General features: G+C 21.7%; 1 protein-coding gene across 7 annotated transcripts in view; it reads right to left on the bottom strand.

The window, feature by feature from the left end:
• The window catches only part of sky (GTPase-activating protein skywalker), a 227,131-nt gene that overhangs the window by 53,022 nt on the left and 149,112 nt on the right, over positions 1–24,997 (bottom strand). The window contains exons 1-2 of one of the 7 annotated variants that reach the window (XM_075297190.1): positions 14,390–14,494; positions 13,579–14,197 (exon numbers count right to left, since the gene is read on the bottom strand). The exons of 3 other annotated variants lie outside the window; for them this stretch is intronic. In XM_075297190.1, the coding sequence (XP_075153305.1) occupies positions 13,579–13,771 (193 nt within the window). In that variant the 5' untranslated portion in view covers positions 13,772–14,197; positions 14,390–14,494. Of the gene's footprint in view, positions 1–13,578; positions 14,499–24,997 lie in introns of those variants that run through there. 3 more of the 7 variants (XM_075297192.1, XM_075297194.1, XM_075297195.1) reach the window with 3 other exon arrangements.

Raw genomic sequence — 24,997 nt, 5'->3', positions numbered from 1 at the left:
ATACTTTTTCAAAATTTTCTTTCTACAGAAAATTTTGTCAAAATTATATTTCTATAGAAAAATTTTGTAGCATTTTATTTCTACAGAAAATTTTGTCAAAATTTTATTTCTATAGAAAATTTTTTCAAAATTTTATTTCTATAGAAAATTTTGTCAAAAATTTTATTTTTATAGAAAATGTTGTCAAAAATTTTATTTTTATAGAAAATGTTGTCAAAAATTTTATTTCTATAGAAAATTTTATCAAATTTTTTTTTCTATTGAAAAGTTTGTCAAAATTTTTTCTATAGAAAATTTTGTCGAAGTTTTATTTCTATAGAAAATTTTGTCAAAAATGTTATTTCTATAGAAAATTTTGTCAAAATTTTATTTCCATAGAAAATGTTTGCAAAATGTTGATTTTATTTGGAAAACTTTTGTAAAATTTTATTTCTGTAGAAAAAATTCTCAAAATTTCATTTCTATAGAAAATTGTTACAAAATTTTATTTGTATAGAAAATTTTGTCTAAATTTTATTTCTGTAGAAAATTTTGTCAAAATGTTATTAAAAACTTTATTTCTACAGAAAATTGTGTTAAAAGTTTTATTTCAATAGAAAATTTTGTCAATAATTTTATTTCTATAGAAAATTTTGTCAAAAATTTTATTTCTATAGAAAATTTTGTGAAAATTTTTTATTTCGATAGAAAATTTTGTCAAAATTTTATTTCTATAGAAAATTTTGTCAAATTTTTTTATAGAAAAAATTGTCAAAATGATATTTCTATAAACAATTTTGTCAAAGTTTTATTTCTATAGAAAATTTTGTCACAATTTTATTTCCATAGAAAATGTCTGCAAAATTTTGGTTTCTTTAGAAAAATTTTGTAAAATTTTATTTCTGTAGAAAAATTTCTCAAAATTTCATTTCTATATATTTTTACAAAATTTTCTTTCTATAGAAAATTTTGCCAAAATCATATTTCTATAGAAAATTTTATTTCTATAGAAAATTTTGTCAAAATGTTATTTCTATAAAAAATTTTATCAAAAATTTTATTTCTACAGAAAATGTTTGCAAAATTTTGATTTTTTAGAAAACTTTTGTAAAATTTTATTTCTGTAGAAAAATTTCTAAAAATTTCATTTCTATATATTTTTTCAAAATTTTCTTTCTATGGAAAATTTTGTCAAAATTATATTTCTATAGAAAATTTTTGCAAAATTTTATTTCCAAAAAAAAATTTTGTCAAAATTTTATTTCTAAGAAAATTTTGTCAAAAATTTTATTTCTATAGAAAATTTTGTCAAAATTTTTTCTATAAAAAATTTTTCAAAATTTTATTTCTATAGAAAATTTTGTCAAAATTTTATTTCTATAGAAAATTTATTAAAATGTTATTTCTATTGAAAATATTTGCAAATTTTTGATTTTTTTAGGAAACCTTTGTAGAAATACACATTTTATTTCTATATTTTTTATTTCTATATATATATATATATTTTTTAATTGTATTTTGTATAGAAACTTTTGGCAAAAATTTTTTACATATAAGAACTTTTGCCACATTTTATTTTTATAGAAAATGTTAACAATGTTTGTTTATGTAGAGAATAAAATAAAAAAAAAAAAAAACAAAAAGATAATAATAAAATATTTAACTACGTACAAGAAAATATAAATATTTATAATATAGTTGAGGATATTACTATCAGATTAAGGAGGTGGTATAAGTAATAGAAATTAATAGTACTCATACATCCCAAGGTTCTATTGAAATAATATCACTTATACGACACCAAGGGTATATATATTAAATAAAAACATTGGGGTATGTTCTGATATTTGGAATGGCAAATCGCAAAATTTTCGTTTGGCGCTATTTTCTTAACCCTAAAAAAGACAAATTTGAACTTTGGCAACATAGTTCTCTTTGACAAGAAGTTCAAATACAAATTGAATTTAAATATGATAGTAGATTAATTTTTTCTTTATGAGAAAACTAAATTCTTATGATTTGCGATTCAGAATATCGTAACATGGGGGGATTATTTCTATACACAATTTTGTCAATTTTTTTTTTATAAAAAAATTTTTGCAAAATATTGATTTCTTTAGAAAACTTTTGTAAAATTTTATTTCTGTAGAAAATTTTCTCAAAATTTTATTTCGATATTTGTTTTTTTTTTTTTGTAATTTTATTTTTATACAAAAATTTTTCAAAATATTATTTCTATAGAAAACTAGTAAGGAAAATGCACTATCAATTTAAGGAGGTAGTATAAGTAACAGAAATTAATAGTACTCATACAACCCAGTGACCTTTGCAAATAATATAACTTATACGACAAAAAGAACAAGCATACCGTAAATTCTCAAAGTTATGCATTGTTTTCTTTAAGTGTGTGTTTAAAGTGTGCTTTGGAATTATACCAATAAATTGATAAATTCTTACCTGTTGTGAAATTCTCAGTTTTAATAATAATTCTAATCCATCTAATCGAATATGATTGAAATTCTCATTCACATTATTTGTTGAGTGTTTACGGTGAACATGAAACAAATGCCTGATCACTCAGAAGTTATTTAAGATTTGCAACTTTATTTGACCGTACGTTCGTCCACTTTTAGATTGTCTAAGCTTGATAAGAGAAATTATTGCTAATTGCAAAATAATAGGGATTATAAAATTTTATTAAATTCTCACGAAATTTAAAGCTAATAAGCAAATTAGGTGATAATCTGAGGGATTAAAATAAAAATTTATGAGTAAATGTTAACGAATATGATTCGGAAAAAAATTAACAAAAATTGCAACAGTATTTATTTATATAACAAAAAGTTGTTAAATTTTGTACAACGGAGAGATATCTCAAACCCAATAGAAATAAAAATAGATGTTTGCAGCAGTAAACGAAATTTCCACAACATATAATTTTTTCTAACATTCATATATTATGAAAAAAAAATTAAATCACTTTAACGTTATATATAGTTTGCAGTAAACGAAATTTCCACAACATCTAATTTTTTCTAACATTCATCTATTATGAAAAATAAAAATTACTTCACTGTATCGTTATTTTTTTAACAAAAAAAAAACAAAAAAAACACTTCATTGTAAGTCTTTAAACATTGCAATTTTGTTTAGCAACAACTCTCAATTAAATCGTCACTTGCCAGCCCCTCAATAACAGCAATTATTGCAATGACTTACGAAGTTATCAATCGAACGATAGCCATATCCGCCGCCAGTTTCAACCGCTTATTTAAATGCAATATGCTATTATGCAATTAATTATTGCAATAGAATAAGGGAAAAAATTTTCCATTGAAATTCGAGAACTTTACCCACTACAGGTCATTGAAACCCTCGACTATTGCAAAAATAAAAAATAAAAAAACGGTAAAGCAAAAAATAATTATAAAAATATAAAATTATAGTGTTTCTCCCCTAGATGCGGTAATAAATTTCATACATTATTAGCCACTTCTCTATATCTTATCCACTTAAGGGAGAAATTGTGGTTTTCTAGTTAGAAATTCTATTACATGCGGTTAGAAGACAACGACTGTTACAAAAATAAAAAAAAAATTGTAAAGAAAAAAAAATAAATATAAAAATATAAAACTATTTTTTTCCTCACCTAGATGTATTAATAAATTTCACATTTTATTACTGACGTCTCTATATCTTAACAATTTAAGAGAGAAAAAAAGTTTTTTGTTTGTTTTGTATTTAAAAGTTCTATTAGTTGTGGTCAGCAGATCAAATGAAACTGATGAGGCTGATCTGTTCATCTATTGTATGCCTATAATTGCAAAATACTCTTATTACCCCCATAAGATATTATTGGTATAGGTAAATGTCGCCATACCAGTTTACAATAAGGTTGTAACAAAATTTGAATTTAAATGTAAGGTAATATTGTGATAAAAATTTTAATTACACTTTTAAGATCTTCAAACTATATACATTAAGATTACCTTACAATAAAATATTTATAACTGCTACGTATCAGCAAAGGTCTATAGTGGCGTATGAGTATTTTTTTTTTATTTAGGGCCAGGAGTGCGAATGATTGTTTTTAATTTATAAAATATAAACTTATGGGATTTGAAGCTGGTTATAAGGGAATATATCACGAAAGAAATAAAATTGATTTTTGATATAAATCATTGTACCATATCTTTTTCAGTAAAGTACAACAAAAGATATATAACTGCTACATAACACCGCATGCCCATTGTGGCGTATGAGAATTTTTATTTGGGGCCAGGAGTGCGAATGATTATTTTTAATTTATAAAATATAAACTTGTGGATTTGAAAAATAAATTGATTATTGAGATACATCGTAGTACCATCTTTTTCATTAAAGTACAATAAAAGATATATAACGGCTAGTAAAATAGCGGAAGTCTATAGTGGCGTATGAGTATTTTTTATTCGGGGCCAAGAGTGCGGATGATTGTTATCAATTTATTTGAAGCTGGTTATTAAGGTTTTTTTTTAATAAGAAAAAAAATCAAATTTATCGAATTACCACCACGACCATGCTTATTAAAATCACAAAGTGTCTATTTTATGTCCTTGAGAGCCTCATTAATTCTATCTTTGAGATCTATTGGTGTAAATGTCGCCATACCTGTTTGTCAAAATTCGAATCAAATGTAGGACAATATTGTGATAAAAATTTTAATTACAATTTTATAAGCTTCAATAAATGCATTTTTAATTAAGATTATCTTACAATAAATGATTTATAACTGCTACGTATCAGCGAAGGTCTATAGTGGCGTATGAGTACTTTGTATTCGGGGACAGGAGTGCGAATGATTGTTTTTAATTTATAAAATATAAAGGGGTTTCCAATAAGAAAAAATTATATTAATGAACATTTCCATTGTCTTATGTTAATGAAAACAAACGTTGGTTTAATTTTAATGAATTTTTCTTTGGAAATTGGTTTCCTACGTCCAGACGATTTTGGTATTTTGGATGTAATTTTCCAAGATATTGAATTTTAAAAATTTCATTGCGCTGTAGGAACGTGTATCATTCAATTCATAGTAATGTCGTTGTTTTTACCCTTCAATTGTTAAAAAAAAAATAAAAATATCAAAAGGGATAACAACCGGAATATCGGGTAATTCCAACTAAGACCTTTTGTTGGAAACCCCTTTATTATATTTTATTTAACCCTATGAGATTGTTTCTACACATTTGAAGTCTAATTTTTAATTTATAATGATATATAAAATGCTCCTTATTATAATTATGAAATTGCAATAAACTACGTCGAACGAACATTGCAGCACTATTTTTTTCGCTTTGAGTCGTGGCAGCGTATGATTATTTTTAATTCGAGACATGAGGAGCGTATGAATGTCCCCAATTAATATATCACATACGGTGAGTAGGGAAATGAATGACAAGATGTTGTAATAAAAATACTTAGCCGCTATAATGATCCCGGAGAATTGCCATCCTTCGAGAAATACTTAATTTTAACGATTAAAGCAGAAGTATAACAACAGAATTTCAATGTTATGTAGAATATATCAACCTTGCACAAAGGTCGGACTCGTATTTTTGTTTTTGCAGCTTGCGAAAGGAGAAGTTCTCACAGTTGGTAGAATTCTACCAAAAATGGTAGACTTTTTACTGTTTGGCAGATTGGTACATAAAAATAAAATTTTGACAAAATTTTCTATAGAAATAAAATTTTGACAAAATTTTCTATAGAAATAAAATTTTGACAAAATTTTCTATAGAAATAAAATTTTGACACAATTTTCTATAGAAATAAAATTTTGACAAAATTTTCGATAGAAATAAAATTTTGACAAAGTTTCCTATAGAAATAAAATTTTGACTAAATTTTCTATAGAAATAAAAATTTGACGAAATGCTGTATAGGAATAAAATATTGAGAAAATTTTCTATAGAAATAAAATTTTAACACACTTTTCTATAGAAATAAACTTTTGACAAAATTTTCTATCGAAATAAAATTTTGACAAAATTTTCTATAGAAATAAAATTTTAACAAAATTTTCTAAAGAACTAAAATTTTAACAAAGTTTTCTATAGAAATAAAATTATGACAAAATTTTCTACATAAATAAAATATTGACAATTTGCTCTATGGAAATAAAATTTTGACAAAATTTTCTATCGAAATAAAATTTTGACAAAATTTTCTATAGAAATAAAATTATGACAAAATTATCTATATAAATAAAATATTGACAAAATTTTCTATAGAAATACATTTTTTGACAAAATTTTCCATAGAAATAAAATTTTGACAAAATTTTCCATACGAATAAAATTTTGATAAAATTTTCTAAAAAAAAATAAAATTTTGACAAAATATTCTGTAGTAATAAAATTTTGACAAAATTTTCTATAGAAATAAAATGTTGACAACTTATCTATAGTAATAGAATTTTGACAAAATTTTCTAAAGAACTAAAATTTTAACAAAATTTTCTATAGAAATAAAATTTTGACACAATTTTCTATAGAAATAAAATTTTGACAAAATTTTCTATAGAAACAAAATTTTGACAAAATTTTCTATAGAAATAAAATTTTGACAGAATTTTCGATAGGAATAAAACTTCGACAAAATTTTCTATAGAAAAAAAATTTTGACTAAATTTTCTATAGAAATAAAATTTCGACACAATGTTGTATAGGAATAAAATATTGACAAAATTTTCTATAGAAATAAAATTTCGACAAAATGTTTTATAGGAATAAAATATTGATAAAATTTTCTATAGAAATAGAATTTTAACAACATTTTCGATAGAAATAAACTTTTGACCCAATGTTATATAGGAATAAAATATTTACAAAATTTTCTATAGAAATAAAATTTTGACAAAATTTTTTATAGAAATAAAATTATGACAAAATTTTCAACATAAATAAAATATTGACAACTTTTTCTATGGAAATAAAATTTTGACAAAATTTTCTATAGAAATAAATTTTTTGACAAAATTTTCTATAGAAATAAAATTTTGACAAAATTTTCTATACGAATAAAATGTTGACAAAATGTTCTAAAAAAATAAAATTTTGACAAAAATTTCTATGTAAATAAAATTTTGACAAAATTTCCCATAGAAATAAAATTTCGACATTTTCTATAGAAATAAAATTATGACAAAATATTCTATAGTAATAAAATTTTGAAAAAATTTTCTATAGAAATAAAATTTTTACAAAATTTTCTATAGAAATAAAATGTTGACAACATTATCTATAAAAATAAAATTTTGACAAAATTTTCTAAAGAAATACAATTTTAACAAAATTTTCTATAGAAATAAAATTTTGACAAAATTTTCTATAGAAATAAAATTATGACAAAAATTTCTATAGAAATAAAATTTTGACAAAATTTTCTATAGAAATAAAATGTTGACAAAATTTTCTATAGACATAAAATTTTGACAAAATTTTCTAAAGAAATGAAATTTTGACAAAATTTTCTATAGAAATAAAGTTTTGACAAAATTTTCCATAGGAATAAAAATTTGACAAAATTTTCTATAGGAATAAAATTGTGACTAAATTTTCTATAGGTTAGGTTATGTGGCAGCCCGATGCATCAGGCTCACTTAGACTATTCAGTCCATTGTGATACCACAGTGGTGAACTTCTCTCTTATCATTTTCTATAGGAATAAAATATTGACAAAATTCTCTATAGAAATAAAATTTTAACAAAATTTGCTAAAGAAATAAAATTTTTAAAAAATTTTCTATAGGAATAAAATTTTGACAAAATTTTCTATAGATATAAAATTTTGACAAAATTTTCGATAAGAATAAAATTTTGACTAAATTTTCTATAGGAATAAAAGTTCGACTAAATTTTCTATAGGAATAAAATTTTGACAAAATTTTCTAAAGAAATAAAATTTTGACAAAATTTTCCATAGAAAAAAAATTTGACAAAATTTCCCATAGAAATAAAATTTTGACAAAATCAGTCGTTGATTTCATTCTTATTTTTGGAAGATCAATTTCACAGTGAAATCAATGAGCGTTCAATGACATGTTGGACGTCGCTACATCTCATCATAAATAATAAAATAATCGAGTAGGTTCATTGGTTAAAACTTGAAATGCCCATATGTAATAGGTACGTTTAGTTAATGTGGTATCATAATGGACTGAATAGTCTTAGTGAGCCTGACAATAAATCGTCTGCCACAGTATCCTATATATTAATATTTTAGGGTTAGGTTGAATATAATATTAATTCCTTTTTGGTACCATATGCCGTATGATTATTTTAAATAATAACCCATTGTGGCGTATGAGTTTTATTAAATTACCAATGTTCGTCTTATACACCGATATTATTTATTAATAAATGCCATACTTTTGTATTCACAAAATCGACAAACTTTCACCACAAAAACTCATCAAAAACTATGACATTTGATATCAAACCAAACCAAAATAAAATCAATTCATATGTCTGTTAAACTTCATTATAACATGTAGGTATTTTCAGTCTTATCATTATGGGACTACAGAATGTATAGTCATTACTGTAGCTCACTGCCATATTTAAAGAGTATTTTGGTTTTTTGTCATAAATAATATTCGTCAAGACCACGGGGCTCCGAACCAATTCTAAATTGTAGAATTATTTATCATAGCCAGGTTTCGTTTTCTTTTTTTTTTTTGTGTACCTCCACTCAATGACTATTCAAAGCGAATCGATCATACGTCAATAAACTAATTAGACATAATCACAATAAATAATCAATCTTTTAAAAATAAAATACATGCAATGTTATCTGAGTTCTTTTAGCGTAAATAAGTCTATGGAAAGCCTTCTTTTTCCAAAGGCTATCGAGTTGTATTATTATTTTTGTTATTTTTTTACTCGTTTGCTTGGCAAAGAATGACTGCCTTCAGTTCAAGCCATTGCTATATGTCATGTTGTCAAGTTTGTGTTTTTTTCTGCTCTGATAATTTTCCAAATTGATGGCAACTTTTTTCTAATTTTTCAATAGAATAAATAACAAGGTACAAGCGTTTTATTTGTATACAAAATAGTGATATTTTAATTAAATAAGAAAAAGACAAAATTAAGTTTGCTAGATATAAATATGGCAATAGTAAGAAATGAAGAATTGAAATTTATTTCAATTTATACTAAATTAATTCCAATTTTATTTAGAGCAACAATTAAAGCGGGGCTTAATGGCAATAAACTAATTTTAAACTCGTTTCAGTAATTGGAATGAATATTTCACAACTTGGATCATGGGGCGTATGATTATTTAAAATAAAAGAAAAATAAAAAAGGTCATACTGGGCGTATGAATTATATTAATTGAGATATAGTTCAGTGTACTTCAGTGCGTTTGAATATTGGAAACAATTTCTAAGGTGTGATAATGGATGCCGCTACATGACAGTAGAAAGATTCAAGCTCATACCAAAATAAAAACAGGTTTTGTTTTGATATAATTCTACACTTGAAAGTGTGAATAACGTCCTTATTCACACTTTCACACTTTATACTAAAACGCGCAATTTCCTTTTTGGATGAACAATGATGTTTTAATTCCTTTCAGCAATCCAAAATGAATATTACACTTGGGAACTTGGAGCGTATGATTATTTGTAATAATGGTCAAGGTAGGCGTATGAATTATATTAATTGAAAAATAATTCAGTGGACTTCAGTGCGTATGAGTATTTGAAATAATGGAAAAGCAAAGAAATATTTCATGTACATGCCAAATACTCTTTCGTACCCCCTAATATTTATGCAAAATCTGCAGAGAAAAAGCGACTCTGGCTTCATGTCATAAAATTTCAATAGCCAACTTGGCCAAATTCTTTGGCGACTCTTAGTCTCTCTTATTAACCTAGATTTTTATATGCCAACATGTGGATGTTCTCACTTACTTAAGAAATCGATGTTATTAGATATTCGGCTGTTAGACATAATGACACAATTTTGGCGACATTATGTCTAAAAAAATAGATTTTCTTTTTCATTTCTCTATTATTGCTTAAAATAATATCACAAAACGCAAATAGAAGGGATATTCAAATGCATTTTAGGAGAATTTATGCTACATATATCTGCCTCAATTTTTGGAGTTAAATTTTCATTGATGCTGAAGACATCATATTTAAGGAGATTCAACTAAGAGGTACTTCAATTGTTAAAGAAATAAAATTTTGCAACGATTTTCTAGAGAAATAAAATTTTGACAAAATTTTCTATGGGAATAAAATTTTGACAATATTTTCGATAGAACTAAAATTTTGACAAAATTTTCGATAGAACTAAAATTTTGACAAAATTTTTTATAGAAAGAAAACTTTGCCAAAATTTTCTATAAAATAAAATTTTGCCAAAATTTTCTATAAAATAAAATTTTGACACAATTTTCTATAGATATAAAATTTTGACACAATTTTCTATAGATATAAAATATTGACAAAATTCTCTATAGAAATAAAATTTCCACAAAATTATCTATAGGAACAAAATATTGACAAAATTCTCTGTAGAAATAAAATTTTAACAAACTTTTCTATAGGAATAAAATATTGACAAAAATTTCTATAGAAATAAAATTTCGAAAAAAATTTTCTATAGGAATAAAATTTTGACAAAATTTTCTATAGGAATAAAATTTTGACTGAATTTTCTATAGGATTAAAATTTTGACTAAATTTTCTATAGAAATGAAATTTTGGCAAATAAAATTTTGCAAAATTTTCTATAGAAATAAAATTTTGCAAAAATTTTCTATGAAATAAAATTTCCACAAAATTATCTATAGAAATAAAATTTTGACAAAATTTTCGATAGAACTAAAATGTTGACAAATTTTTTTATAGAAAGAAAATTTTGCCACAATTTTCTATAAAATAAAATGTTGACACAATTTTCTATAGATATAAAATTTTGACACAATTTTCTATAGATATAAAATTTTGATAAAATTTTCCATGAAATAAAATTTCCACAAAATTATCTATAGGAACAAAATATTGACAAAATTCTCTATAGAAATAAAATTTTAACAAAATTTTCTATAGGAATAAAATATTGACAAAAATTTCTATAGAAATAAAATTTCGAAAAAATTCTCTATAGAAATAAAATTTTGACAAAATTTTCTACAGAAATAAAATTTTGACAAAATTTTCTATAGAAATAAAATTTTGACAAAATTTTCTATAGAAATAAAATTTTGACAAAATTGTCTATAGAAATAAAATTTTGACAAAATTTTCGATAGAACTAAAATTTTGACAAAATTTTCGATAGAACTAAAATGTTGACAAAATTTTTTATAGAAAGAAAATTTTGCCACAATTTTCTATAAAATAAAATTTTGACACAATTTTCTATAGATATAAAATTTTGACACAATTTTCTATAGCTATAACATTTTGATAAAATTTTCTATGAAATAAAATTTCCACAAAATTATCTATAGGAACAAAATATTGACAAAATTCTCTATAGAAATAAAATTTTAACAAAATTTTCAATAGGAATAAAATGTTGACAAAAATTTTTATAGAAATAAAATTTCGAAAAAATTTTCTATAGGAATTTTGACTGAATTTTCTATAGAATTAAAATTTTGGCAAAATTTTCTATGGGAATAAAATTTTGGCAAATTAAATTTTACAAAATTTGCTATAGAAATAAAATTTTGCACAAATTTTCTATGAAATAAAATTTCCACAAAATTATCTATAGAAATAAAATTTTGACAAAATTTTCTATAAAAATAAAATTTTGCATAGATTTTCTATAGAAACAAAATTTTGTACAAATTTTCTATAGAAATAAAATTTTGACAAATATTGAATAGAAATAAAATTTTGACAAATATTGAATAGAAATAACATTTTGACACAATTTTCTATAGAAATAAATATTGTAAAAATTTTCTATAGAAAGAAAAATTTTGCAAAAATGTTCTATAGCACAAATTTGACAAAATTTTCAATAGAAATACAATTTTGACAAAATTTTCTATAGAAAAATAAAATTTTGACAAAATTTTCTATAGAAATAATATTTCTACAAAATTTTCTATAGAAAGAAAATTTTGAGAAAGTATTCTATAGGAAAAAATTGTTTGCAAAAATTTTCTATAGAAATAAAATTTTGACCAAATTTTTTTTAGAAAAACAAATTTTGCAAAAATGTTCTGTAGAAATAAAATTTTGACAAAATCTTACAAATTTCCTATGGAAATAAAATTTTGCAAAAATTTTGTATAGAAATGAAATGTTGACAAAATTTTCTATTGTAATAAAATGTTGACAAACTTTTCTATAGAAATAAAATTTCTACAAAATTTTCTATAGAAATAAAATTTCGACAAAATTATCTATAGAAAGAAAGTTTTTACAAACTATTCTATAGGAAAAAATTGTTGGCAAATATTTTGTATAGAAATAAAATTTGAAAAAATTTTCTATAGAAATAAAATTTTGACAAAATTTTCTATAGAAATACAATTTTGAAAAAATTTTCTATAGAAATAAAATTTTGCACAAATGTTCTATAGAAATAAAAATTTGCAAAAATTTTCTATAGAAATAAAATTTCCACAAAATTTTCTATAGAAATAAAATTTCTCCAAAATTTTCTATGGAAATAAAATTTACACAAAATTTTCTATAGAAATAAAAATTTAACAAAATGGAAATGAAATTTTGACGAAATTTTATATGGAAATAAAAGTTACACAAATATTCTATAGAAATAACATTTTGGGAAAATTTTGTATAGAAATGAAATGTTGACGACATTTTCTATAGTAATAAAATTTTGACAAAATTTTCTATAAAAATAAAATTTTGACAAAATTTTCTATGGAAATAAAATTTCCCCAAAATTTTCAATGGAAATAAAATTTCCACAAAATGTTCTATGCAATTAAGATTTCCACAAAATTTATTTCTATAGAAATAAAATTTTGCCAAAATTTTCTATAGAAATAAAATTTTGACAAAAATGTTCTATAGAAATAAAATTTTGACAAAAATTTTCTATAAATAAATAAAATTTTGACAATAATTTTTTTATAGAAAAAAATTATAAATTTTGGTATATAAAAAAATTTTGCAAAATTTCTCAATAGTTAAAGCGTCATGTGCATTGATATAGGTGAACAAATGTTGAGTTATTAAATTATTATTAAAATTTTGGGTTTAAAATAAAATTTAATATATTTAAATTATTTTATTTGTAATATGTTCAAGTATTTAATTTCTTCAGGCATTTATATTTCCTACTATTATTATTATTATTATTATTATTATTTTTTTTTTTCAAAACACTCTAATATAGGTTTATTTGTTTACACATTTTTTATACTACAAACGCCACCCTTCCCCACCTTTTTCCTGCTCCCCCTAACAATTCCACATAGCCCCAAAGCATTTCGTTTAACAACCTTCTATTGATTTAATGTTTATTTCGTTATAAAAGTTTGTTATAGTCACAACTTTTATCACTTTTGCCGTTCTATTCTAATCAGTTGATGGTGCTAATTTGCATTTACCTGGGCTAAATTGAAAACATTGGCATTTTGTAGTTATATCATTTGTGCTGGCTCCCATAAATAAAGGTAGTTCGAAGAATTTATCATATTCGGGATCGACATAGACACTACTGCGACGACTGCTTAAATGTTCCATATCCCTGATGACCAGCATTTTGCCCATCATTTTATCAAGATCATTTCTTTCCTTCATTTTGGATTGGAGAATTAAAAACAAGGAAACTCGAAAGGCGAAGGGTTGAGATCGAAGAATTTATAGATGGGTTTTGGGAGTTTTTTTTTATTTATTTATTTTTTTCTTACACAAAATATAATGAGATTTATTTTTTCACAGCCAAACAATTGCTCAATTATTTATTTTGTTACTTTTTAAATTGTATTATAATCTTGGTATTTTAAAACAGCTTTAAAATTTATTATCAGATTTAACAAATAAATTTATATTTTATTTACGTTTTGCTTCGTTGATATTTATTCAGATTAAAAAAAAGCTCTTTTTCACATTTACATAATTTGTTTAGCAGCAGCAGCTTGAATTGAAATCGCTCGAGCGTCTAAAAGCAAATTATAGATTTGCCTATGTTACTTATTTCTTTTTGCACATTTTGTTAAGATTTTCCTTAATTTATATATAATTACAAAAATTTTAATTTATTTATTTTTTTTTTTTTTTAAACAAAATTACAAATTTCCAAAGGCAAATTTTATTTCCCCACTTGCTAAAGACGACAACGACCACTGTCTTCGCACATGAAAAATTCTTGCTTTGATTTTTTTTTATTTGTTTTCGTTTTTTTCACATATACAACACCTTCTGTTTAGAGATTTTTTTCTTTAATACTACGATTAACCGACGCTTTTCTTGTATTATTTTTCGTGGGGAAAATCTTGTTTTTCACTCGATCACTTAACGAGAACGAATGACTATGAGCGAATGATTACAAAAAATATTGACCGGCATTTGTTGTGTGCGTCTAAAGCAGCTGGTCTATAGATGAAAAGAAAGCTTTTCATATGGAGAAACCTATAGTGAGCAATAGCAACAGAGAGAGAGAGACAAAGAGTACAAGAAACCAGCCACATACATATGATCAACTAGGAGGATTTCCCAAATAATTATATCGCGAGAGAGAGTGAAAGAGAGATTTAAACAGAGATTGAAAGAGACAACACAGACACATGTAAATCTAAATAGATAATTGGTATCAACAGAATATATGAGATTATGATTATAGATATCAGTGATGCCAATACAAACAAAAATAAATATAACAGCTTTGGTTTTTCAATTAATGGTCATTTTCATGTAGCTCCGTTAGGTTATTGCCAGTTAACAGAAAGAAAAATGGAAATATTTTCTATAGAAATAAAATTGTTCTATAAAAATAAAATTTGGACAAAATTTTCTATAGATATCAAATTTTGACAAAATTTTCTATAGGAATAAAATTTTAACAAAATTTTCTATAGGAATAAAATTTTGACAAAATTTTCTATAGAAATAAATGTTATCAACATGGAAATATATTTTGACAAAATTTTCTATAGAAATAAAATTTTGACAAAATTTTCTATGGAAATATATTTTGAAAACATTTTCTATGGATATAAAATTTTGAAAAATTTTTCTATAGAAATAAAATATTGCAAAATTTTTCTATAGAAATAAACTTTTGCAAAAAATTTCTATAGAAATAAAATTTTGACAACATTTTCTATGGAAATTAAATTGTGAAAAACTTTCCTATAGAAATAAAATTTTGAAAACAATTTTCTATAGAAATAAAAATTTGACAAAATTTTCCATAGAAATAAAATTTTGATAAAATTTTGTTTAGAAATAAAATTTTGACAAAATTTTCTATAGAAATAAGATTTTGAAAAAATTTTCTATAGAAATAAAAATTTGACAAAATTTTCTATAGAAATAAAATTTTGATAAAATTTTCTATAGAAATAAAATGTTGACAAAATTTTTCTATAGAAATAAAATAATGCAAAATTTTTCAATAGAAATATAATTTTAACAAAATTTTCTATAGGAATAAAATTTTGGGAAAATTTTCTATAGAAATAAAATGTTGACAAAATTTTTCTATAGAAATAAAATAATGCAAAATTTTTCTATAGAAATATAATTTTAACAAAATTTTCTATAGGAATAAAATTTTGGGAAAATTTTCTATAGAAACAATATTTCGACAAAATTTTCTATAGAATGAAAATTTTGATAAAATATTGTATAGGAACAAAATGTTGGCAAAATTTTTCTATAGAAATAAAATTTTGACAAAATTTTCTATATAAATAAAATGTTGACAACATTTTCTATGGAAATTAAATTGTGACAAAATTTACTATAGAAATAAAATTTTGAAAAAAAAATTTCTATAGAAATAAAAATTTGACAAAATTTTCTATAGAAATAAAATTTTGATAAAATTTTCTATAGAAATAAATTTTTGATAAACTTTTCTATAGAAATAAAATTTTTAAAAAAATTTCTATAGAAATAAAATTTTGACAAAATTTTCTATAGAAATAAGATTTTGAAAAAATTTTCTGTAGAAATAAAATTTTGACAAAATTTTCTATAGAAATAAGATTTTGAAAAAAAAATCTATAGAAAAAGAATTGAAAAAATTTTCAATAAAAATAAAATTTTTACAAAATATTGAAGTTGTAAATTTACTTATTTGTTCAGTTCATGGTTCTTTACTTCCAAATAAATTTCCCTGAAGACGAACATCGGAGATGTTTCGAAACATTGGAGGATATATTTAAATAAAACACAACTCAACAAAACAAAAACATCTGTTTTTATGACATGACCTTAAGCCGAATTAAACAAATATAATTATTATTGAAGAAAAATAAAAAAAGACATATAGATCTCAAGCTCGAAAAAACAGAAAAATTTTTATTTTTACAAAATTTTCTTTGGAAATAAAATTTTGGCCAAATTTTCTATAGAAATAAAATTTTGACAAAATTTTCTTTAAAAATATATTTTGACAAAATTTTCTATAGAAATAAAATTTTGGCAAAATTTTCTATAGAAATAAAATTTTGGCAAAATTTTCAATATAAATAAAATTTTGGCAATTGAAATTGGCAATGGAAAAAGTCATTAACTAGATTTTGACCACAATTTCAACATTTCATTACTAATGCGAACATGAAATAAATTTAGCAACTATAATCATATAGATCTCAAGCTCGAAAAAACAGAAAAAAAAATATTTTTAAACAATTTTCTAAAGAAATAAAAATTTTGGCAAAATTTTCTAAAGAAATAAAATGTTGGCAAAATTTTCTATAGAAATAAAATTTTGGCAACATTTCCTATGGAAATAAAATTTTGGCAACATTTTGTGTAGAAATAGATTTTGACAAAATTTTCTATAGAAATAAAATTTTGACAAAATTTCCTATGGAAATACAAATTTGGCAAAATTTTCTATGGAAATAAAATTTTGGCAAAATTTTCTATAGAAATAAAATTTTGGCAAAATTTTCTATAGAGATAAAATTTTGGCAAAATTTTCTATAGAAATACATTTTTAGCAAAATTTTCTATAGAAATAAAATTTTGGCAAAATTTTCTATAGAAATAAAATTTTGGCAAAATTTTCTATAGAAATAAAATTTTGGCAAAATTTTCTATAGAAATAAAATTTTGGCAAAATTTTCTATAGAAATAAAATGTTGGCAAAATTTTCAATATAAATAAAATTTTGGCAATTGAAATTGGCAATGGAAAAAGTCATTAACTAGATTTTGACCACAATTTCAACATTTCATTACTAATGCGAACATGAAATAAATTTAGCAACTATAATTTAATGCATTGGCAACACTATTCTGTAACAAGTACTAAGAAATACAATGCACGTGATTTGCATAAATTCCAACAAACACTGAGAATACCAAACTATACCAGGGAGAGAAAATAGTCATGTATTTACTAACAGAGAGTGAGAGTAAACTCATAAGTCAAACAGAGTTTGATCGAGTAAACAGCTGATTTCCCTATTATCATTATCATAGGTCGACACAAATACTGTTGCACTTATCACGAAACGATAACGGGCGACCATAGAGCAATAACTTTTTGTTTATATTTGAAGGCTTTTTTTATGTAAATTTGTTTATACTTGTACATATAACTAAAAATTTCATATTTGTTTACAAGTAAATAATTGCATAGTTGATGAAACTAGTTAGATAGATAATGAATAACAAATTACATGGCATTCGTATTGTTTTAATGTGAAATTGTTGTAGGTAAATAAAAACAAAACAAAAACATTTGAATACCTTACTGTCACTTGCAATGAAGGGACATGTAAACAATAGACCTTAAATTTAAAATTTATGTCGAAATAAAAATCTTATGGTACATCTTATATTTCTGACGAAATATAAGATAAACAACCATTGTTGATGGTTAATTATGCCTGAGAAGATTAAAATAAGAGGTGATATACATATTTTGTATTTTAATGCCAAATTATAATAAAAGAAATCAAACAAAATACCTTATTAATGGATGGGGTTGGGGGAGAGGATAGAACCGATAGGGTAAATAAAAAATTAAAAAAAGGATTTTAAGCACAGGGAAAATTTAAAGGCCCATCCAATTCAACGAATTGAGAGAAACTTCTATAGAAATAACATTTTTATTGTTGTTTTGAATTCAACTTAAAACCATGCATTGACTAAACTACAATAATATATTTCTCAAATTTATTTGGTCAAAGACCTGCTAGACGGTTGGATGGACGGCCGTTTCATAATTTTCACATTCCTCTACAAAAATTTTCTATGGAAGATCTTTCTATGTGGAAGATAGCAAAAATTTTCTAAAGAAATAAAATTTTTCAAAACTTTCCTATTGAAATACAATTATGAAAAAATTTCCTATAGAAATAAAATTGTAATAGAAATAAAATGTTGACAAAATTTTCATTAGAAATAATTTTTAAGTAATTTTTAGAAATACAGGCTTGACAAATATTTTTGTAGAAATATTATTTTTACACTATTTTCCATAAATTTAATTTTAAAAATTTTGCAGAAAATTTCTATAGAAAAAAAATTAGCAATTTTTTTCTCTGCAAATGATTTTTTTAAACTAAATAAATAAATACATTTTTGGAAAATTTTCTATAAAAACACAATTTTGAGAAAATTTTTTATACAATTTTGAGAATATTTACTAGAGAAATATAATGTTGTAAACATTTCTATAGAATTAAAATTTGGCAAAATTTTTCAATAAATTTTTTTGCAAAAATTTTCTATAGAAATAAAAGTTTGCAAAAATGTTTAATAGAAAAATTTTTAATAAAATTTTATATAGGAATACTTTTTCAAGAATATTTTCTATAGATATATTTTTTCTTCATAGAAATAAAATATTTCATAAATATTCTATAGAAATAATTTTCTTAAAAGTTTTCTGTTGAAATGCATGAAAATACATTTTAAGTAAATTTTCTATAGAAATAAAAGTTTGACAATTTCTATAGGAATAAAATTTTGACTAAATTTTCTATAGGAATAACATTTTGACAAAATGTTGTATAGGAATAAAATATTGACAAAATTTTCTATAGAAATAAAATTTTAACAGAATTTTCTATAGAAATAAAATTTCGACAAAATTTTCTGTAGAAATAAAATTTTGACAAAATTTTCTATAGAAATAAAATTTCGACAAAATGTTGTATAAAATAAAATATTAACAAAATTTTCCTTAGAAATAAAATTTTAACAAAATTTTCTATAGAATAAAATTATGACAAAATTTTCTATATAAATAAAATATTGACAAAATTCTCTATGGAAATAAAATTTTGACAAAATTTTCTACAGAAATAAAATTTTAACAAAATTTTCTATAGAAATAAAATTTTGACAACATTTTTTATAGAAATAAAATTTCGACAAAATGTTGTATAGAATAAAATATTGACAAATTTTTTTTTAGAAACAAAATTTTCTATAGCAATAAAATTGACAAAATTTTCTATAGGAACAAAATGTGGACAAAATTTTCTATATAAAAAAAAAATTTGAGAAAGTTTTCTATAGAAATATTTTTTTTTGTTTTTTTATTGTTGGTTTATTCTTCAATCATTTTAAAAAAATTATAAAATTTTTTCAAAATTTTCTATAGAAATAAAATTTTTACAAAATTTTCTATTAAAAAAAATTTTAACAAAATTTTCTATTAAAAAAAAATTTTAACAAAATTTTCTATAGAAATAAAATGTTGCAAAAATTTCTATAGAAATAAAATTTGGACAAAATGTTGTATATGAAAAAAATATGGACAAAATTTTCTTTAGAAATAAAATTTTAACCAAATTTTCTATAAAAATAAATTTTTCTATAGGAACAAAATGTGGACAAAATTTTCTATATAGAAATAAAATTTTCAGAAAGTTTTCTATAGAAATATTTTTTTTTGTTTTGTTATTGTTGGTTTATTCTTTAATCATTTGAAAAAAAAATAATAAAATTTTGACAAAATTTTCTTAGAAATAAAATTTTGACAAAATTTTCTTAGAAATAAAATTTTTACAAAATTTTCTATAGAAATAAAATTTTGACAAAATTTTCTATAGAAATAAAATGTTGCAAAAATTTCTATAGAAATAATATTTTGCAAAAATTTTCAATAGTAATAAAATTTTGGCAAAATTTTTTAAACAAAAGAACTTTTTGGCAAAATTTTCTGTAGAAATCAAATTTTGCTAAAAAAAAAAATAAAAAATTATAGAAACAAAATTGTGCAAAAACTTCGATAAAATTTTGCAATAGGCAAAATTTTGATACAATTTGCTATAGAAAAAAAAATTGGCAAAATTTTTCTATAAAAATAATATTTTGCAAATATCTTCAATAGAAAAAAAATTGGTAAAATTTTCTATAAAAATAAAATTTCTGAATTTTTATAGAAATAAAAATGTTCAAAACTTTTATATTGAAATAAAATCTTCGAAACATTTTCGATTAAAATAATATAATAATATAAATGAAAATAAAAAATATATAAACAAAATTTTGAGAAAATTTTCTAGAGTAACAAATTTTTGGCACAATCTTCTATAGAAATAAAATTTGGCAAAAATTTCTACAGAAATGTATTTTTTTTTTTTTTCAAAAATATTCTATTAAAATTGCAAACAAAAAAAAATTATAGAAATAAAATTTTGCAAAAGCTTGTATAAAATTTTGCTATAGAAGAAAAATATTGACACAATTTGCTATAGAAATAAAATTTGGCAAAATGTTTCTATAAAAATAATATTTTGCAATTATCTTCAATAGAAAAAAAATGGTAAAATTTTCAATAAAAATAAAATTTTTGAAAATTTTTTATAGAAATAAAAATTTTCAAAACTTTTATATTGAAATAAAATTTTTAATGAAATAAAATTTCTATAGGAATAAAATTTTTCAAAATAATATAAATAAAAATAAAAAATATATAAACAAAATTTTGAGAAAATTTTCTAGAGAAACAAATTTTTGGCACAATCTTCTATAGAAATAAAATTTGACAAAAATTTCTACAGAAATGTATTTTTTTTTTTCAAAAATATTCTATTAAAATTGCAAACAAAAAAAAAATTATAGAAATAAAATTTTGCAAAAACTTCTATAAAATTTTGCTATAGAAGCAAAATTTTGACACAATTTGCTATAGAAATAAAATTTGGCAAAAATTTTCTATAAAAATAATATTTTGCAAATATCTTCAATAGAAAAAAAATTGGTAAAATTTTCTATAAAAATAAAATTTTTGGATTTTTTTATAGAAATAAAAATTTTCAAAACTTTTATATTGAAATAAAATTTTTATAGAAATAAAATTTTTCAAAAAAATATAAATAAAAATAAAAAACAAAATTTTGAGAAAATTTTCTAGAGAAACAAATTTATGGAACAATCTTCTATAGAAATAAAATTTGGCACAAATTTCTACAGAAATATTTTTTTTTTTCAAAAATATTCTATTAAAATTGCAAACAAAAAAAATTATAGAAATAAAATTTTGCAAAAGCTTCTATAAAATTTTGCTATAGAAGCAAAATTTTGACACAATTTACTATAGAAATAAAATTTGGCAAAATTTTTCTATAAAAATAACATTTTGCAAATGTCTTCAATAGAAAAAAAATTGGTAAAATTTGCTATAAAAATAACATTTTTGAAAATTTTTTAATAGAAATAAAAATTTCCAAAACTTTTATATTGAAATAAAATTTTTATAGAAATAAAATTTCTATGGAAATAAAATTTTTCACAATAATAAATATAAAAATAAAAAATATATAAACATAATTTTGGGAAAATTTTCTAGAGAAACAAATTTTTGGCAGAATCCTCTATAGAAATAACTTTTGGCAAAAATTTATACAGAAATATATATTTTTTTTTTTCAAAAATATTCTATTACAATTGCAAACAAAAAAATTATAGAAATAAAATTTTGCAAAAACTTCTATAAAATTTTGCTTTAGAAGCAAAATTTTGACACAATTTGCTATAGAAATAAAATTTGTCAAAATTTTTCTATAAAAATAATATTTTGCAAATATCTACAATCGAAAAAAAATTGGTAAATTTTTCTATAAAAATATAAGTTTTGAAAATTTTTTTATAGATATAAAAATTTTCAAAACTTTTATATTGAAATAAAATTTTTATAGAAATAAAATTTCTATAGAAATAAAATTGTTCACAATAATAGAAATAAGAATAAAAAATATATAAACACAATTTTGAGAAAATTTTCTAGCAAAAAGTTCTACGGAAATATTTTTTTTTTTTTTTTCAAAAATATTCTACAGAAATAAAATTTTGAGACATTTTTCTATAGAAATAAAATTTTAACGAAAGCTTCTATAGAAGTTATATTTTGCAAAAATGTCTTTAGAAATAAAATTTGGCAAAAATTTATTGTATGAATAAAATTTTGAGAACATTTTCTATAGAAATAAAAATAAATTTTTTTTTTCTATATAAATAACATTTTGAGAAATTTTTTTGTAGAAATAAAATAGAAATATAATTTTAGGATTATTTTCTAATTATTTTTCTAATTATAATTATTTTCTTCTATCTTTTTTGTTAGATAAACTTAATTTATTATTCTTAAAAAATAAAATATAAAACTTCACTTATCATACCACCCTGATTGTATTCATAATGCAATACAATTTTTCATTGTAGATGAAATATACATTCTGTTTGTTTATAAAAATAAGGAATAAAATTTATAGCTTTTGTAAAAACAAAAACACCAGTCAACGAATGTGACCGAAGAAATTTTGTTTATATGATTCAACTTTTTGGTCATCTTTCTTTAGAATTATTAATATTTCTAGTATAGCAAACGAAAAAAAACACATAGTGTATTGAATAATGTATGAAGCAAAATGGCAAATCTTTGGAAAATTGTATATATTCGATTTTCTGGCAGCTGTACAAACTAACAAGTGGCTGGCCATGTTTTTCAACTTTTATGTGACTAACGAAATATTTAATAATTTTTAGTAGAATTTTCTATATAAAAGCTAATCAATGGCTGCCAAAATAATTTTCTTTTAAATTACCCACTTGTCTTTAATTTAAAACATTCTTTGCTTATTAATAATTCCGCACAGGTTTTTCCACTTAAGATTTTTTTTGGTAGGGGAAAATTTCATAGAAAATGTTTTTGATGTCTATTCGTAGTAGCATCAGAACACAAGGTAAATGACAACGAAATTAATGGATGATATGGCCACGGAAAATCCAGTCATTTCGCTTGAGATGGTCAAGAGAGCATTGCATTAATAATTACTGAAAAATATGCATTATTATGAATTAGTCAGAAAAATGTGATGTGACTCAACAGAGGAAAAAATATTGATGGGAAATTCATTTAATGGAAAATCATATAATATCATTATATATAGCACCAAATATCAAATTATATATACTAAATCTTCAATTGTAACAAGTATTTCAAACCTTTGAAATCACTTAGAAGTCAAATGTTTGAAATCAAGTTGAATCTTCTCAGGTTTGAAATTATGTTGAATTCAAACAATTTTCAAACTTTATTATTTATCGAAAGAATTCATTAAAGAATATTGGCATTTTGTCTTCGTTATTGGTTAATCGCTTTCGACCTTTGTCAATTAATCTTTCTTAACCTCTTTCGCCATTCATTAATCGTTATGACTTTTTTGAACTCACACCAAATAGAAAATCTTTGACTTGCACGTAAATAACAAGTCACGAAATTCTATTTTCACTCAATTAAATATTATTAATAATTAATGAAAACATACTCCAAAGTGTTATTTTTAGTCATTAGTACCACCTACAATTCTTCTTCCCCCCCCTGAGCTCATAATGATCATCATCTCATGACAGAAATGTAAAGAAAAAAATGTGAACGACAAATATTCGTGGTATTTGCTCTTCGTCGTCATAGGTTGGCATAAGTGATTAACGTCTCTTATTTGAAGTGAATGAAGGCAATAATTAGACGTCACAAATGTGAGACCAAAATTGGAAAACTTAAACTATATTACAAAAGACTATATGAAATTTGACTTTAGTAGAATTTTATGATTCATTTTTTCTGAAATAGATTTTCCATAAAAATAAAACTTTGACAAAATTTTCTAAAGAAATATAATTTTTACAAACTTTTCTATAGAAATATAATTTTGACAAAATTTTCTATACAAAAAAAATTTACAAAAACTTCTATAGAAATAAAATTTTGAAAAAATTTTCTATAGAAATAAAATTGTGAAAATTTTTCTATAGAAATAAAATTGTGAAATATTTTCAATAGAAAAAAATTGACAAAATTTCCTATAGCAATAAAATGTTGACAAAAATTTTTACAGCAATAAAATTGTGACAAAATTTTCTATAGCAATAAAACTTTGAGAAAAATTTTTATACGAACAAAATTGTGAGAAAATTTTCTATAGCAATAAAAGTTTGCAACAATTTCCTTTAGGTATAAAAAATATAGATACAAAAAAAATTTTTACACAAAAAAAATTTGCACAAATTTCTATATTTTTAGGTTGTCAAAAGTGATTAAAGTGTCTTATTGTGGGACCAAAATCGAAAGATAAACTTAAATTATATTACAAAAGACTATATGAAATTTGAATTTAAAAAAAAGTATGGTTCATTTTTTCTCTTTTCTGAAATAACATACAAACAAATTTTTTTCAACAATTTTCTTTAGAAATAAAATTTTGCAAATATATTTATAGAAGTAAAATTTTGTAAAAATTTTCTTAAAATTTTGCAAATTTTGTTTATAGAAAATTTGGTTTTAGTAAAATTTTATGATTTTTTTATTTTCTGAAATAATATAGGAACAACA

Source organism: Haematobia irritans, chromosome 2 (assembly GCF_050003625.1).
Source record: "Haematobia irritans isolate KBUSLIRL chromosome 2, ASM5000362v1, whole genome shotgun sequence".
Lineage (NCBI taxonomy): Eukaryota > Metazoa > Arthropoda > Insecta > Diptera > Muscidae > Haematobia > Haematobia irritans.
This window is presented reverse-complemented; position numbering and strand designations above follow the sequence as displayed.